Genomic DNA, 19,490 nt, shown 5'->3' on the forward strand with positions numbered 1-19,490 from the left:
CCCTCAGAAATATTCCAGCTATAAGACGGCGATCTCTAAATAATCGAGTCTGGGTCCACGCAATTGGGATACGATGACATGCCTCGACCAAATCAGCGTGCCTGACCACCCGATCCCGTTTGTTGGCTCATACGACAAGCATAGTCGTCTTTTACGGCAAGCATGGGTTGCTGAAGACCTATTCTACCCCGGGTCTTCACGGGTCTCTGGTGGAGGAGGTGGAACGGCGGATGAGGGGATCTTGGATCCAGGGATTTGTGATTTGAGAAAGAAAACAGATAATTTTGATCAAAACTTAGACACGTGGTGTGAGGGAGTCTCTTTGAGAGAAATATTGTAACCAAACATGAGCGAAATTAGGATTCATGTGAATTTGGTGAATCGGAATTCAATGAGTGAGTGAGTGAGTTGGGTTTAACGCCGCTATGAACAGTATCCAGTACTAACTCGGCATGTAAGCTTAGTGTGGGGGGAAGCCCGAAGTGATGCAGGTATCGGGTGGAAGAAAGTATTTCCGACATGCGAGTTAAACAAGTTTGGAGACATTATGCAAGTCTATTTCGGTTTATGAGGATATTGAGGTGAGTTCAAATTAATAGATACAGGGATACGACGGGTTGTTTTGCATTTCAAAATATTCGAAGTATTATGAAAACAAATTATATATATTGCAAATTTTAAAAAATGGTAGGAATATAATTAATAATCTAGAATAAGATATTTGGATGTGTAGTGGTGTGTAGTCGGTACGTTAGGGTTCATTGAACAGTATTCCAGTTCTATCCCGGCGTCACAGCTTGCCGGGGAAGGAAATGGTTCAGATCGTTGAAGTTTGTTACTTTGGGAAAACTCAGGGGTATGGTTCTGATACACCGAGATCGATTCTGGGATTCGAACCTACGGTCAGCGGGTTATGATAGCTGAGGGGTGCGAGGGGACGATGTTCTCCGCGAATGTTATGAGAGGCGACTTAAATGACGACAGGTGGATTCGGGGTATAAATTGCATATAACAATGGAGGGTGCTGTTTAACGCCGTAAGCAACATACGTCATAACGCTTGGAGGTCGGCTAGCCTGGTGCTCATAGCGCTGGTTCGTCCCAGTGACCAGGGTTTTATTTCATACATGTTACAATATCTCCAGTCCAGTCCTGCTCGTGGGTTTCACCGAAGTGGTAAACGTCTGAGACCTGCATCACTTCGGGCTTTCCTCCCACATTAAGCTGACACGCCGTGATATAACTGGAATATTGTTAAAAGCGGCGTTAAACCCAACTCACTCACTCACTCACTCCAGTCCTGCTGCCCCTCTCCGCGGCTAGGATAATGGTGAAAGCGGCGCTAACTTATTCACTCGTATAGAGAAGCATGGGATATCGTCAATGCTGTGGACACAAAGTGAAATCCTTATCATGTCGTTAGTGTAGCCTCTACAGACCGCCTCCGTGGTCTAGTGGGAGGGCGTCCGCCAGGAGAGCGGAAGGTCCAGTGTTCGATCCCCGGCCGAGTCATACCAAAAGACGTTAAAAGATGGTACTTGTTGTTACCCTGTCTGACGCTCGGCATTAAGGGGCTAAAACAAGGACTGGTCGGCTCGGAGTCAGTATACTGTGTCTGAGTGGGGTATTCGCGTTGTACTTGGGCATGGTATCTCAGTGGGCAAGAACTATAAACTCGACATAGTCCGGACTAGTACAAGCAGCCACACACACACATACACACACACACACACACACACACACACACACACACACACACTATGTGGTCGCTATATAAGTGTAATAATCTTGGACGCGACGTCAAACCCCATTTCACCTCCCCTCACATATATCAACAAAATAAATAATATAATATCACCAACTATTCATTAACGATTTGCCGTAATTTGCCGTAAGCAAACTTCCAAATAGCTTAAAATACATTCGCGTAGTACGTATTATTAGATACAATCAACCGTTAGATGTAACGGTACATATCACGATGAAAGGCATGGATTACACCCAGTGCCAACAGTTGTTACCAACAAAAAAATGAATAATATGTATAAGGTCTGGATTACAACCGTCGCACACAAGTTCGCCGTTAGCAATTCGCCGAGAATAATAATTTTGAAGGAAGGAAATTGGTAGTGTGATCGATAGAGAGACTAACCATTATATAGCTTGTCTGTAACAGCGTATATCGACCGTGCTCCCCCTGGTGTGGCATTGGCTTTTTTATGATCTTCCGGATATTGCTGTATTGGAGAAATCAAACATTTTCCTGCATTTATCAAGCGTTTTGTGCGAGGCTGTGTGACAAGTGTTATGGAAATAGTAGATATAGATGGCTACTATGGACTTCTGACATTTCAAGGGGGATGAATAACACAATATTAAAACGCGTATATTTTGATACGGCATATATATAGATGGTCGGTGAGGGAGAAACACCAATTCTAAACCCACGCGTCTGCTTAATTAGTATGTAACGCACAATTTCAAATATTCATGCTGAACGTAATATGTACAAAAGGTTGCCATGTTATATTGAGAAGATTCAATTCCATATATATATATATCAATACCATGGGGAAATATTATGGGTTATGTCTGGTGGGGCCTTGAAACCACAACACGTTATCATTTAAATGAGGGAAGTTCGAGGAAAAACGAGGCTTAAATGAGGGATTTAATAAAGTTCGAGGAAAAACCAGGCTTGAATGTGGGATTTAATAAACTTCGAGGAAAAACGAGGCTTAAATGTGGGATTAATAAAGTTCTAGGAGTGAGTGAGTGAGTGAATATGGTTTTACGCCGCTTTTAGCAATATTCCAGCAATATCACGGCGGGGGACACCAGAAATGGGCTTCACACATTGTGCCCATGTCGGGAATCGAACCCGGGTCTTCAGCGTGACGAGCGAACGCTTTAACCACCAGGCTACCCGACCGCCCCAAATGTTCTAGGAAAAACGAGGCTTAAATGTGGGATTAATAAAGTTCGAGGAAAAACGAGGCTTAAATGTGGGATTAATAAAGTTCGAGGAAAAACGAGGCTTAACCGTCTCGATGTCACGGACCATATATGGTCCCCGACTTTCACAGCCCCTTGGTGCAAGGGGCCCATATATGGCCCCGTGAAAATATCCCTTTTCACCTGTGAATGAAGATGTCAAACACTGTGTGCCTATAAAAAAATTATAACCATCATCACCCTTATCATCATGGCTTGTCTGGGCGTGGTCCCGTTTGCTAAGCCACAATGACCAGATAGTGGGGGAATTAACTTGGCAGAGCTGATTACTCGGCTATCACCTTAAATCAGAGAGAAGGCTGCTGAGTCCCTTGAAGTCTTTATTCGTGGCAGAGTGAAGTATCTATCACTGGTATATATAAGGACCCAGGCCTTCTGTAGAATGTGTTAGTTACCTAATATTGAAGCTTTAATGTAAATCAATTGCCTGGTGTATAATTACAATTATTCATTAGTTACGGAGTGCACTGATCCCTTAATATCCTTAATATTCCTAGTATCTGATATTAAAAAAGATGGTGCGCCCGGCCATAGTTGTAAGATAAAATATTGAGAAAATACAAAACTTATTATTTAAATACGACCACTAGAATTATGGATTAGATATCGTGATTTTAGAACAAGACAATATTCTAATCTTCAAAGGTTCAATAATAATATAAACAGTATAAGTCATAATACACACAATATAAATATAACGGATTTCTAAATGATAAAATGTTTTTATTGTAAATGTAATTTTGGTAAAGGCCACCTTTATAAAATCAAGTCGTTATACTGGGTGCGATATTATCATCATTAATCATCATCATCATCATCATCATCTTCATCATCATCATTATGTTGAATGCTATTTGCAATTTGAATTCTCGTGATTAGATCGATCTAGTATGTTGTTTAATTTAGTCCTTTTGTCCATTGTATTGTTGAATGACATCTTGTTTTGGTAATGTATTTGTCTTGTTAAATCAAATTATTTTGTTTTAGTGTGAACTTATAATGAAAAGGTTCAAAAGATTTTAAAACTGATATTCATAATAAACTATCATTAGTCTGAAAAATGTATCAAATATATCCCACGCAAGTCTGTAATAATTGGTTTAAAATAGTTTAGATTAGTTGTTTCAGGAGTGAAAATGAAGAGTGTCCAGGCTCCTTTTATATAATTTATTAAGATAATTTAAGAGCAGTTTTTTCCGAAAAAAAGGTTCATTTCAGAGACTAGATGTTAGTCTAAACTATCATTATCAATCCGATTTAAATGTTGTTATTGAGGAGACTGGTTGGCTTTTGTGTACTCTCTTGTGTAAAGCGGTTGAGACAGGATATAACTGGTTGTTCAATGGCATTGGCGTTTTGTGTTGTTATAATACAATATTATATGCGATGTTTGTTCAAGTACCATTAGGATTTAGCAGAAATGAATTTCATGTAAATAATATATGTTTTATTTCGAAATATAAAAACCTGAACAACTATCAAGATAAGCTGTATAATAGACTAACATCTTACTGGAAAAACAGTTGTTACTTTATCTTAATAAAATTATGTAAACTATGGTTATAACGAACTTAAATGGACCACTAAATTTAGTTCGTAATAACCGTAGTTCGTTATAACCGTAGTTCGTTATAAGCACATACACAGCATATATACATCAAATGGACGGGGCCAAAAAACAGTTCGTTATATCCGTCAGATCGTTATAAGCGCGTTCGTTATAAACGTAGTATACTGTATAATAAAAAGGAGCCCTGAGATTCTCTTCATTTTAAGAAAATGCAGTAATCTAGACTTGCCCACTTGCATAGGCTGTATTGGATGTATTTGTTTCAGGGTCTGTATGACGGACTAGCTGTATACAAGCGACGACTCTGAACAGTAATGTGAGCTACAGAGCCCATCCGGGCACTTCAAACTGACGGTGAACGTGAATAACGTACCGACTATCTACTGACCAGACATCATTCAATAAACGCCGAAGGCAGGCCAAAAGATGAGGGTGTGGAGCGGAGGGGGGGGGGGGGGGGGGGGGGGGGAGAAGATATTTGAGGGGCACATCTGGCGAGGCCTCTAAGGGGGAGGGGGAACCGTAGGTGGTGCACTCTATCCAAGCAGATGAGGGGAAACGATAGGTGTTTATGCCCTGAGATGGGTATCCTGAACCGTGGGGATGGCACGTGTTTGTTTCCCCCGAGGGTGTAGGCAAGTGCGGGCAAAGGTTGTGTGTCTTAAACTACGGAGACGAACCCATTGACATTACAGTGTAGTGCTCATGGCTCACTGTATCAACGCTGAAGTGAAGTTCATGAAAATAAATAAGAGAAGTTATATAAATATGATAGAAGATGTTGAAATAGCATGTACTTTTGAAAATAATATATCAATTGTATCTGAAATATATACTTGTATCATCAAGGGAAAATGGTTGATAAATATTATAATAATCATACTGTACGCGGGATGATTTTAGTTTTGATGTCTATCAAAAAGGAATTCATGTCGAGATACCGGGTAACTTGTCTGTCATGCAGACCCTGAAACAAATATATCCAATAAAGCCCATGCAAGTTATATTAGTGGGCAAGTCTAGATTACTTCATTTTCTCAATATATGGAGTCTCTTGGCTCCTTTTCACTATATTTTTATTATAATAATTTAACAACTGTTCTTTGTCTGTAGTGAGTGAGTATGGTTTTACGCCGCTTTTAGCAATATTCCAGCAATATCACGGCGGGGGACACCAGAAATGGGCTTCATCTTTGTCTGTAAGATTTGTTCATTTCAGAGACTAGATGTTAGTCCACCAAGTAACCTACGGAGACATAATGAATCAGGTGGTTGGTTCATACCGTGTCATCGTAATCGTTGCTAATATTATCACTCACTGGATTGCCTGGTTCAGACTCGATTATTTACAAGCAGCCGTTGTATAGCTTGAATATTGCTGAGTGCGGCGTAAAACAACAAGCAAATTATACAACGGAAAATCTTGTATCATGAACATCGAGCGTTCAAGTTCATTTAGCTTGACATCATGTCACAACAGATGGTTTTAACATGTTTTAAAGTTATTGTCTGGTTTGATAAAAAGATGCTTGTGTAAGATACCTCTCTGACATTTCTAGAAAACCTGTTTCCAAACTATCCCGGTGTGTACATGTGTATAGTGAACATAATTCTACGCAAACATCCCTCTGCTGTTGTGCAATAGATTATTTCCAATGAATCAAAGAATAATGGACCTTTTCCACTGTAATTGAACTCATGCTCTTTCCAATCAGAAACATAAGGATGAATAAGGACACTGCAGTTAGACTGTATTACTTCTGAAACTGATGAAGGCCAATTGTTTAGGATGGCAGTCTCCAGAGTCTGTGACGATGAGAGTGGGCTTTACCAGTCACGACTTTACAGCACGCTGACAATGTTTTGTATAATATTGAAAATTGTCTACGTCTCGTGAAGAAAAAAGTTGTTAAATTGCAGATACAACGTAAAACATGATACGCTCACGCTTGCACACCTATAGGGGAAACAGGTGGCCCATTGTGAAGAGTTGCGTACCTAAGCCGTGCTGGGATCCGCTGATCATGGGTCTGAACCTCATGTTCTCCCGGATTATGACCAGTGCTCACGGTCTAACTGATTTGATAGATGTTTACTGACCACAGCATTATATGACCGAATTGCTGTGCAAAGCTGCGTTAATACCAACTCACTTAACCACTTACTCAATAGTTCAGCACTCGATGAGAAAGAATCAGATGGATACACAATGTCTTGTCATATTTTGGTTGGGAAACCCGTATATTACAATTCTAGTAAAATGGGCTTTTGATAGTTCATCTACCATCGGCTACCTTCAAACAACAACCACCAACGTATCCCCTTTCGATCAAGCCCTGATTCCCCCCCGATTGATTTTAAATGGGGATTGGGGGAAAATAAAGCACATGCCCCCCGAAAGAGGGACTTGGAATCAGCTGAACAAGCAACACATGACTCCGCTGTATGTTTTGGAGGATGAAGATGTGGACAGAGGCGAGGAACCGTCAACAGTGGACTTTGGAGGTATCTTTGCCATTTCGGGCTGTTTGCTAAACGCTGGCTGAAGGCAGGAATGTAATACCCTCAGGATATCAACGGCAAATTACATTAGCATTATCAGGAGAATAGGGGACACATATACATCAAATAGTTTGTTTGCCAGACATATATCAATTAAAGTGATTATATTAGCATTAGAAACTTCATCATTTGGAAGCGGTTTGGTCATTAAGGTAATGAGAGTTCAATTTGTTTATTACCTTCTTGGTTTGGGGCGGTTATGTAGCTGGTCCCCGGGAACTATCGGGCCGGAATTTAGATGTTGACTATCAAAATGTATATTCACGAACATCATATATGGGGTTTCTTGTCTGCAGGACCTGTCTGGGTCGTTGTCAATGTGGGGCACCGTGTTAGAGATTACTTTTTCTCTGGGGATCTTTTGGGAATGAAAATGCTGCTGCTGCTGCTGTTGCTACTACTACTACTACTACCACTACTACTACTACTACTACTACTACTACTACTATCACTTCTAACAATACTGATGATAATAATGACGTTACTACTATTACTACTACTATTGCCGCTGCTGCTGTCGCAAACCACTACCACCACTTGTAATAATAATAATAATTGTGATGAAGTTGTGATGATAATGATGATGATTGAGATATAAGTAATAATAATAATAATCATAATAACGCGATCATTTAAACACACAAAAATAATAATAGACAATTGTAACAAACTGTATTGTCGGAATCAGCTTGTCATCCACGTATTTTCCAAACGTTTTAATTAACTATTTACACATGTCTGCTGCTTTTAAGATCCCGACCGTGCCATCAGAGACTCCATCGCCGGTAATATGTTTATAACAATGGTGACGATGAAAGCACTGGACGTGCATATACACTCCATGATGAATACAGCATGATATCTGCTCAGTAAGACTTGTATGGCTGACTACGTGTAGGGCAGTAATATCATCAGTTTTATGTAAAGGGGGGAGTAGGTAGGATTCAAGACTTGCACACGTCTCTAGGGCATTAATTATTAGTTTAAATCATAATTTCTAGATTATAGAAATAATAAGAACAAATTGTCCCTGCACACGCATGGACTTATCCTTCAGTACAGCCTTGGAGCAAGGCTAGCAGGATCCTCACATAAAACGATAAGAAATTCACGTTACTTTGTAAATAATTCAGGAAACCTTGAACTTTGGGAAAATAAACACTGATAGGTCGATGTTGTTACTACTTTGAGGATAGCTCATTACTAGGTTAATTAGCAGTTTCATGTACTCAAATAATCTGTTTTTGCAGATACATGTATCTTAACACACACAATTAGTGTAATTCGAAGATTAGGTATCTACGCTGCGGCCTGATTTTACATTGAGAGTGAAACTATCAAGGCTATTTCTGTTTCCCGATTCTAAACGCGTTTTTCTGAAGCTGTGTGAGTGTAAGCAAAGGGCAGCGTGTGCCTGTGTGAGGAACTCAGTATAAATAGGCCAAACGGTGAGGCAATACACAGTTTACAACTCACGGGACTTGGTACAAAGATACTTATTGTACATCGGAGTTCTTTATCCTACACTCACAGCTGGAGGTGTAATGATGAGAAAGACATCCTAACTACCGTGTTGAAGACAAGCATCCTCCAGGCTATATCCCCCTGTCACATGACAATGTCGTACCTTGGTGTACTTACTATGTGGGGCAAAGGGACATGAACAGGTCCTGTTTCTAAAGCACATGCGAGGTCGAATCTCTCACTGTCACGATGGCGAATGTTTTTTAATGATCTATCTCAACTGGCGTGTGTTAGGCAAGGACATGCCTATATTTTCGCGAACACCTGGTGTATCACCGATTCTCAGTGATCCATTCATATACTTTTCACTACTATTTTGTCTCTTACGCCCAATGGAATTTGTTTCGTCGTATAATCGAGACTGGGTATTCTCTGGCGCTGACCTTCTGTATTTAATGTAGATTATGGTAGATTTTCTCGAAATGTTTTATGTTGAATTCCAATTATTGTTGAATCGCTCCAAGAGTTTGCTTTTTAAAATGTTGATCATGATCTAATCTCTCCATGAATTATCGTTCTTCTAATGTTGATTATTATTGAATCTCTCCATGAATTATCGTTCGTCTAATGTTGATTATGATCGATTCTCTCCATGAATTGTCGTTTGTTTCTTGTTGATTATGACCGATTCTCTCCTCGGCGAATGTTTAATTCTAATTATCGCTGAATCTCGCTATGAATTGGAGAATGCTTAAATCTGATTATGATCGAATGGTTATTGAACAGCTATTTAAAAAACCATAGAGGGTCAGATACGGCTTCGTAATCCACTTCTGATATTTTTTTAATGTGTCATTGATCCAGTGGAACTAGTACAGACAGAACTGTTTGATGATGGTTGGGAGCTTCAAGTGTGAGAATCTTTATGACACTGATCTATGTCAATACCGGAAGGAACGACCTGTTATCTGGAAACAACCCTTTCAATCGCTACCATCCATGTCCATGACATGCACACCAAAAACTAAGAATATCAATGTAACAATTTGATAATAGCTATCCGTAGAAAAACAGATATCGTTCTAACGGGAAATCAGCATCCCTTCCCTGTACAAGGTCCCAGATCCATTACATCATGTGGACAAAACAACCACCTGATACTATATGTCCAACCACCAACTCTGCCAGCTGGTGTAGTGTTTGTAGAACCCCACACGTCTATGAGCCACACTACCATTCATCCATATCCATCATGTGTCGCTTCCAGCAGGGCTGAAGAACCAGGAAGTGATATATGCAACAGGAAATGCTAGTATATTTCATGTGTTCCGTGCCTGGAACTGACATCTCATTGGGAGGCTACTGCAGCTGGTACAGTTCCACCTGATGGTACAGGGTGATGACCTACTGCCAGACGCAAGGTACATCCGCATAGGTCAATATGTTTGCACGACCATCTGTCACATCAACACTATCTTTTCTCCCCTGTTCAAATGAGATTATGCGATCTCCCAGTTCGATAACGAACACAGCTAGAAGTAGGTCTCTGTGTCTAAAGCTTATCGGCGCGTTCAAATTGAAAACGATTAGCCTACCGTTTTAATTAGATTTAGATTAATTAGCTAAAACGGTATATCGTTAACATGAAACAGTTAAATCCAGAATACGTGCTCATGCAATAATGTTTAAATTGAAAACGTTTAAACTCTTTAACATTTAATTAGCTAAAGCGTTGATGTGTACGAGAAACAATTAAAATATATAATAATGTCCTACCATCACATTTCGACATATGCACCTTAATTATTCCAAACGAAATAACGACTTGTTTATTGAGTAATTGAGATTTGTCTGTTTGAATCTCTGTCAAGTATGAAGTGCATTCATGTGGGTAGTCTACTCACCAGCCTGTCCCCCAGGCCGAGATCGGCGTTGGTCCTTCCTGCTCGTGTTGTTTCCCATGTTAACAGTCGGGGTACCCGCAAATACTACCTCCTTGTATTACACTTGCTCACAACAGGGATTCCTCTTATCGGCATGGATAGTAAATGTCCTTTCATGAATCGGCACACAACATTCATACAGCTATGGTCTCACTGCCTATATATTTAGTCCTAGTGACGTGTACAGTTTTACAACCTGAGCTATAGCCCAGGCAGTTACGACCTAGACCATGTAACCAGAGCTAGCGGAGACGACGATATCGGGGATTCCTACTGCAGAGGGAAGCCCACAGTCTGGAGCGAACACTCACACGTGGACCTGTAACTGACAGATCAACGCGTGCATACGTAATTCACCAACCAATCAGCATCTTCAACATCACAGAAGGCTTTTGTTTGGCTGCATTGATTTAATCGTACGTACAGCTCCGCATCGTTTAGGTGGCAGGCCCTTCCGATGTGTAGGTGGGGAAGGCTGTAGATCCATGTCTGGCTGCTGGGCCAAAGCTTGCCAGAATTCCACTGCTGTGCCTACAGTGGTGTATGGGATATAATGTTCACCGTGGGAACTAATAATATACATAAATATTTTACTACGAGTTTTTCCTAGATTACAATTTCTTCAGTGCGGTTGGCATGAAGTACATCTTTCTGAAACACTCTTACGTGATTGTATCTGCAAACGATATCGACCGTACACACAAATACCAGTTTATTTAATTTTTATTTAAATTCTATTCGATTTGTGTCATGTCTGTATTCAAATGCAGTTATGAGGAATACGACATAGATTTAACTAGTCGCGTCATGGTATCAATTGCGTGTTAGTGCATCTGGAATATTTTGAGACCAATCTCGTAATTCAACCCGATTATTTACAGACCGCCGCCATATAGCTGGACTATTATTGAGTGAGGCGTTAAACAACAAACGATTTGAAACGAACAAACAAAAACATCAATTTATGAATCATGTGTTGCAGTGATGTTAATATATGTGTGTGTTTATCTATGTTTATATAGTAGTGACCGCCTCCGTGGTCTAGTGGTAGAGCGTCCGTCCGGAGAGCGGAAGGTCCGGGGTTCGATCCCCGGCCGCGCCATACCAAAAGATGTTAAAAAATGGTACAATGTTGTGACCCTGTCTGGCGCTCGGCATTAAGGAGCTAAAACAAGGACTGGTCGGCTCGGAGTCAGTATACTGTGTCTGAGTGGGGTATTCATGTTAAACTGCGGCATGGTATCTCAGTGTGCTAGCACTATAAATCGGCATCAGTCCGGACTAGTACAAGCAGCCACACTGACAACACACACACACACACACACACACACACACACACACACACACGTGCATGCATGTCGCTATATGAGTCGTTCATCTTTGACATGACATTCAATCCCATTTCACCTCGCCTCACCTTATTGGTATTATATATATTAGCTGTTTATATAACAGCGTCCCCCTTTAGATTTCATCTAGCCTTCTACCGCTGACGTCGAGGAGGCAGGCGAGGGAATTGCGTCGAGAACTCAACGCTGGGATTACACTGAGCGACGAACAAAAAACGACCAACGTCACAAGTCACATTGTCATATGGTCTTAGTGCTCTGTCAATGGCCAGTAGGAAAATGTCATATTCTATTTGTGGATAAAGGCTTCTCTTGCTATGTATTTTAGGAAATCGTAAAAGAGTTATTTTTTAAATTAGTGTAGGTTTAATGCAAAGAACCTATTGGTGTTTTTATCGTGAATGAGTCATCATTTAACCATGCTTCGTGTACGGCTAGTGTCCTGGCCTAACATTTTTAGATTTGTACATTGACACTAAACTACAAATTGTTATTTATACCTTTCTTAAAACCGCCTCCGTGGTTAAGTGGGAGAGCGTCCGCCCGGAGAGCGGAAGGTCCGGAGTTCGATCCCCGGCCGCGTCATACCAAAAGACGTTAAAAGATGGTACTTGTTGTTACCCCGTCTGGCGCTCGGCATTAAGGGGCTAAAACAAGGACTGGTCGGCTCGGAGTCAGTATACTGTGTATGAGTGGGGTATCCATGTTAAACTGCGGCATGATAGAGTGCTCAGTGTGCTAGCACTATAAATCGGCATCAGTCCGGACTAGTACAAGCAGCCACACACACACGTGGATGCACGCCGCTATATAAGCGCAATAATCCTGGACGCGACGTTAAACCCAATTTCACCTCACCTCACCTCACCTATACCTTTCTGAGGTAATTCGTAGCAGAAATGGAAGACTGATTAAATGTCGATTTTAAGGTTGTATTTAAAATGGATTTTTAAAACGTAACCTTATTTACACGACGGTTAGAAAACAAGATGGATTGATCTAGGATCTCATGTTCAATTGCAATTATAATGTGAAATTATTTGGGATTGTGACCAATTTAAATTATTGGTGTTTCATTACCATAAATAATTAAATAGGATACATGTTGAGTTATTGATTATTCACAACAAAACATATTGTTTGGCATGTGATAATGTTTTATCAAGCACAGAATATTTCGGCTCCAGAAGTTGATAGGTTGAATGTTGTTTGGGCACATATGCCTTTTGTCACGTTTTGAGGTTGTTTTAAATCGGTCACATTGAACAGTATACTACGTTTATAACGAACACGCTTATAACGAACTGACGGATATAACGAACTGTTTTGGCCCCGTCCATTTGATGTATATATGCCGTGTATGTGCTTATAACGAACTACGGTTATTACGAACTAAATTTAGTGGTCCCTTTAAGTTCGTTATAACCGTAGTCTACTGTATGTCAGAATGTGATCTCCACCGCCATACTTTGTTTTAGTAACCACACGGGCACTGAACATTTCATGGATATCAAATAAATACAAGTCATTTATATCCCTGGGGGAATTTAGACCACTGATCATTCATGTCAAGGTCAAGGCCATCCTCCAGATCATATCCTGAGAAACGCTGTTCACCAACTCGAAGGGGAATTGATGTAGATCCATGTAACTTGTACAAGTCAACCTTGGAGCCGGGCCTCGATCACAAAAAGAACGTTGTGGTGACCTTCGTGTAAGGTCAATGTGTCAATGTAGGACACTCGCGCGTTATGCTTGCCATTTGTATTGCGCATGGGCGGATACAGAGGGGCGCACCCCGCCCCCCCCCCCCCCCCCCCCCTTTTTATTTCGATAAAAATCTTTATTTCTGTATAAATTACCACCAAAGACAATCAATAGATCACCCCCCTTTTCCAAAAAGCTGTATCCGCCCATGTTGCGTTATCATGTAGTGGTTATCTGATTTGAATAGTTATGAACGATAGGTGATGACTATCCTATGCGATAGTAGGTCAAGGTGACCTACTTACAGTGAGCATAATAGTTGCACTAAGCAAAATTCCAGCTATATGACGGCGGTCTGTAAATAATCGAGTCTGAACCAGACAATCCAGTGATTAATATCATGAACATCGATCCACGCAATTGGGATACGATGACATGCATCAACCAATTCAGCGAGCCTGACCACCCGATCCCGTTAGTCGCCTCTTACGACAAGCATAGTCGCCTTTTACGGCAAGCATGGGTTGCTGAAGACCTATCCTACCCCGGATCTTCACGGGCCGAAATTTAATGTAATCGAATGACACAATTCATATTATTCTTAGCGAAGGGCGCAAGAAATAATCAATCATACGAATGTATGAATGAATGAAGGACATGGTTTTTAAAGCGGAACTACATGTAACTTTGTTATTTCTCAGATAGAGGAAAACAGGAAGTCATGTCATTACACCGGAAGTGCATATATTCGTTCTCATTAAGGTATAAAGAGGCATGGAATTATCTGTTTTAAAACCAAGTGGCACAAGAGGTGAAATGGGGTTTAACGTCGCGTCCAAGATTATTGCACTTATGACTTGCATGTACGTGTCTGTGTTTGTGTGGCTGCTTGTACTAGTCCGGACTGATGCCGATTTATAGTGCCAGCTCACTGAGATACCATGCCGCAGTTTAACATGAATACCCCACTCAGACACAGTATACTGACTCCGAGCCGACCAGTCCTTGTTTCAGTCCCTTAATGCCGTGCGCCAGACAGGGTTACAACATTGTACCATCTTTTAACGTCTTTTGGTATGACGCGGCCGGGGATCGAACCCCGGACCTTCCGTTCTCCGGGCGGACGCTCTACCACTAGACCCCGGAGGCGGTCCAAGTGGCACAAGACGGAAGGGTAGTTATACAAACCGGATGTCGTGATAGCAGCATTATACCGGTAGTTACAGGGGGTACAGGTTTATCACTTTAGAGAAACCCACGAGCTGGTAACCGAAGACTGTCAACTTAATCTCAACAGACACCCTTACTCACTCCAGTTACGAGATACGCGTGCTCGCTATAAATGACGTCTCTAGAGCTGTTAACACACTCGAACTGATTATTATTGCTACAATATAAAGGCGCAAAATCAATACAAACTACATTTTACCAGCTTGACAGTCTCCATGTTCTAGAAGAATGACGTGACATCAATTTTCTTGCTGACAATGCATGTCCTTGATTTCTTTCCCAACACGCCCGACGCCTATTTACATGTAAATATTGATGTACTCGCATGTCCTTCAAACTGAATTCTCCGCAATAAACCCTTCACCTTGAATTGCCGAGCGGTACCCAGAAAGTCCTGTTTAATTATGCATTGATCCAATACTTACATACACCAGACCATGAAGAATGTTGAGTAATGTAATTAGCGATTTTTGTATGTTGGAATCAATAGTGTTTTGTGGTTGAAGTTGCCATGGAGTCGATTGATATAGTGTTGAAACTAAAAGATCGTGTTTGGTGATATAGAAATGTATGTAGGTGTTGCATTAAGTGACACGTGAAACGCGGGTGTCTTTTGTCATCGTTGTACGGAGTAAAGGAGAGCGTGGATGTAGTGGGAAGCATGCCACGCTGCTGACTTCCTCGTGCACCATAATGGAACCATAAACAGACATATACACAAACAGGAGGGATTGACTGTTTATGTTCAAGGTGCGTGGGAGAGTTTTCGAGACGACTTAATTCATTGTGGGAGAGAGTGTTTGTATGAGATCGGTGGTCATGTTAGAGTGAGTGGGTATGGTTTTACGCCGCTTTTAGCAATATTCCAGCAATATCACGGCGGGGGACACGAGAAATGGGCTTCACACATTGTACCCATGTTGGGAATCGAACCCGGGTTTTTGGCGTGACGAGCGAACGCTTTAACTACTAGGCTACCCCACCGCCCCAGTTGATCATGTTAGTGTGTGTGTGTGTGACTGAGTTAGTGAGTTGAGTTAAAACAGCAACGCAGGTGGTTGAACGAGGGAGGGTTAGAGAGACAGAGACACAAAGTCTGAGGAGAGATAGAAAGACAGAGACAGACAGACAGACAGACGGACACAGACACATAGAGATGGAGACCGACCGACAGACAGACAACAGATGCGAGAGAGAAAGACACAGACAGAGACAGACAGACAGACGGACACAGACACATAGAGACGGAGACCGACAGACAGACAGACAACAACTAAGGCGAGAGAAAAAGACAGACAGAAACGGACACATACATATAGAGACAATCAGACAAACAGAGACAACACAGACAGACAGAAACGGACGCAGACAGACACAAAGACGGACGGACGGGCGGACGGACAAACAGGTGTGAAATGTGTCAGGTTTGAGAAACATTCCAACCTTCCGGGTTGTTAGAGAGACGAAGTAATGAGCCCATCGCGCACATAAATCATGGTTTATATAAGTTTCTCGATAAAACCGTGCGGGTTTAATTTGCCATCTGGCGTTGAGGTAACCTTCCGCCAAGGCGAGAGACGACCTCCCTGTGTTCCGTGAGCGTTTACTGAACCTTCAGCAGGACTATAAACAACACCGATTATCGTCTGCTTTTAATAGCTATGTCTGTCATGACACTCCCAGTAAACAACACATTTTATAAACTCAAATTTCGATTAAAAAAAAGAAGCGCTGACTGAGCATTATATTTCCATCACATTATCTCGCCGACACACCGTCCGTATTACTCCGCTTAAAGTAAATAACCATGAATAAATAATCAAGCTTTATGTTTTAGTCTTCAGTTTGCGGTGGCAAATTCTTTTCTGATGAATACATGATTGAATAGAATTTATATATAGCATCGGCAACCAGTGAATAGAAAATGCTAATTCATATATTAAATGGTTACGACGTTGGGAATATTCTAACAGTTTTGGCAAGTCAGGTCCAGAGAGATTGAGGTGGGGAGAAAAACGATCGCGCCACACTGTGTTAATGCATGGTTGTGGAATAGTGAGAGCTCTGTATATGTTTAGGAGAAAAACGCCATCTTCTTCTCTGTATAATTGATTGACTAGTATTTTCTGCGATTGCTTGCATACTGTTTTCCTTTCCACCACTATAAATTGTTTTGAATCGCTATGAATTGCGTGGGGAACGTGGGTTTGCCTAAACAGGTGTAAATTGGTTCAACAAAAATGACTTGCAAAGCTGTATTCTATGCATTTCTGTACAACTATGAATTGTTTGAATTTGTTTTGTTTGTTGTTTCACGCCGAACTCACTTGAACCTGTGTGTGACGATGAGTTCCTATTCCGATAAATAACACTATGCACCACTATGAGCTGCTTGTTCTGCAACATATCTCACTCATTTACTTGTGTCACCATGTACAGGTGAGATGAGGTGGAATGGGTCCAAGATTATTGCACTTATATAGCGACGTGCATGCACGTGTGTGTGTGTGTGTGTGTGTGTGTGGCTGCTTGTACTAAGCCGGACTGATGCCGATTTATAGTGCTAGCTCACTGAGGTACCATGACGCAGTTTAACATGAATACCCCACTTCGAGCCGACCAGTCCTTGTTTTAGCCCCTTAATGCCGAGTGCCAGACAGGGTAACAACAAATACCATGTTTTAACATATTTTGGTATGACGCGGCCGGGGATCGAACCCCGAACCTTCCGCTCTCCGGGCGGACGCTCCACCACTAGACCACGGAGGCGGTCCTCACCATGTGCAGAAAGGATAATTCTAAATCGAAGCACGTTCTCTTGCTAGAGCTGTCGTCATACTCAAGCAGCGTTTGGTACATCTCTTCTGTTGTAAGATTGATCCAATAAACCTGTCTGAATAATTCATACTTTTATTGGTGTATGTAACAACGTCGTATGTTAAAATCAATCTACAATGTAACTATTCGGTCGATTGCCAATAGTTCCGTGCAATAACTCAGTACAAATATTTTTGAACGTGTTCTATTCGTTACACCGACATGTTCCATTAATAAAGGCATCGTCCCAGAACAACAATGTTGCCTTAAAAGGGAACGATGTCATTATATTCGAGGAATCACGAGGTTCTACAAGCGTCATCTGCTCTTGTCGTATTAGCTTGCCAGTCCGAAAATATATTTGTGAAACGTGATTTCCACGAAAGCATTCTGAAGCCGCATCTCCCTCAGGGACGGTTAATATGTGTGCGAGGTGTCGTGGCGTGTCATGTTTCAGATGCACGTGCTAATCGTGCCCACCTCACTTGACCAATCCCATCTTCCCAGGCGTTCCAGTTGGCGGAGGCGCCCACATGTCTTATTCATAAAACAAACGTAATTCCACGTGATACTCTTCTGGGACCGTCAGCCATATTGACCGAGCACGTGTCAGGTGCTCCTGAAGAGATCAATCTTCTGAGTTGTGTTGACAGCAATCACGTGAAGACACACTAATATGTTTTATTAGGCCAAATCATAGCGAAACCGTCCTGTGACTAGCAATCATCGCTGCCAATCACACGGTGCGATGACATCCTGTTGTGAATCAATGTATGGCGAGACAATATGTTTGCTACAAGTTCGGGCCCCCACTTGTTGTTTTTGTCCAAGATCGTAGGTTTTGCCCTCGGGTGGTAGCTCAGGGTGATGACGGAAGACAAAACACAGGGTTGAAGTTTTAGACGACAGCAGCCATGTTTATTGTTGATGGGTTGAAATAAGTCGAAATGGTACAAGTATTGGCAATCGTGTGACGGGGCGGTCGGGTAGCCTAGTGGTTAAAGCGTTCGGTCGTCACGCCGAAGACCCGGGTTCGATTCCCGACATGGGTACAATGTGTGAAGCCCATTTCTGGTGTCCCCCGCCGTGATATTGCTGGAATATTGCTAAAAGCGGCGTAAAACCATACTCACTCACTCGTTTGACAGAACGCACACCGGGACCGAGTGGCCAATATGTAGACCCGCCCTGTCATTTACACATTGGCCGGAAGTCCGACGGCGATTCTTCACCGTCGACGTTGTCGTCGCTTGGGCCACGACAAGCCGTGCAATCCGTCCACTTCAGTCGATGATCTGGGCCCGTCTCCCTGTAGATCGACCCACGTACATGTTGTTGTTGGTTGTTGGTTTGTTGTTTCACGCCGCACTTAGCAATATTCCAGCGACATGACGACGGTCTTTAAATAATCGAGTCTGAACCAGGCAATCCAGTGATTGATACAAACTTGAAAATTGAACTTGACCAAAAAAACGTTACTAGAATGAAAACACTGCAAACTTAACGCCCCAAACACAATTGTGATACCCGTATCAAATACATCACCATCGAATGACCATTTCTTGTTTGTTTAATATTTATCCACCATCAATCATGAATGTGTACCTTTTTTTAACACGTCACTTGCTAATTGTTTCCCCGAAAAGAGGAACCAACAAATTTGTATATCTCGAAGAAGAATTACGAAAGGGATCCCGGGTTGTGGCAGATTATGGCCACACGAAAGCTAAACCCAAGCTTTTTAAGGATGCTGCACCGGACATTCCCCTGGCTATCGACGGCACAAGCAAGAATAAGATCCCCAAAAGTGTCAGGTTCACCGAGACGGGGTGGG

At 41.8% G+C, this 19,490-nt stretch overlaps 1 protein-coding gene across 1 annotated transcript in view; it reads right to left on the reverse strand.

The window, feature by feature from the left end:
• The window catches only part of LOC124134861, a 45,620-nt gene extending 34,747 nt beyond the window's left edge, over window positions 1-10,873 (reverse strand). The window contains exon 1 of the mRNA XM_046499935.2: window positions 10,515-10,873. Coding sequence (XP_046355891.1) covers window positions 10,515-10,572 — 58 coding nt within the window. The 5' untranslated portion in view covers window positions 10,573-10,873. The remainder of the gene's footprint in view (window positions 1-10,514) is intronic.
• Window positions 10,874-19,490: the final 8,617 nt, after the last annotated feature.

The sequence above is a fragment of the Haliotis rufescens genome, unplaced genomic scaffold (assembly GCF_023055435.1).
Source record: "Haliotis rufescens isolate VD_foot unplaced genomic scaffold, xgHalRufe1.0.p SCAF_3, whole genome shotgun sequence".
NCBI lineage: Eukaryota > Metazoa > Mollusca > Gastropoda > Lepetellida > Haliotidae > Haliotis > Haliotis rufescens.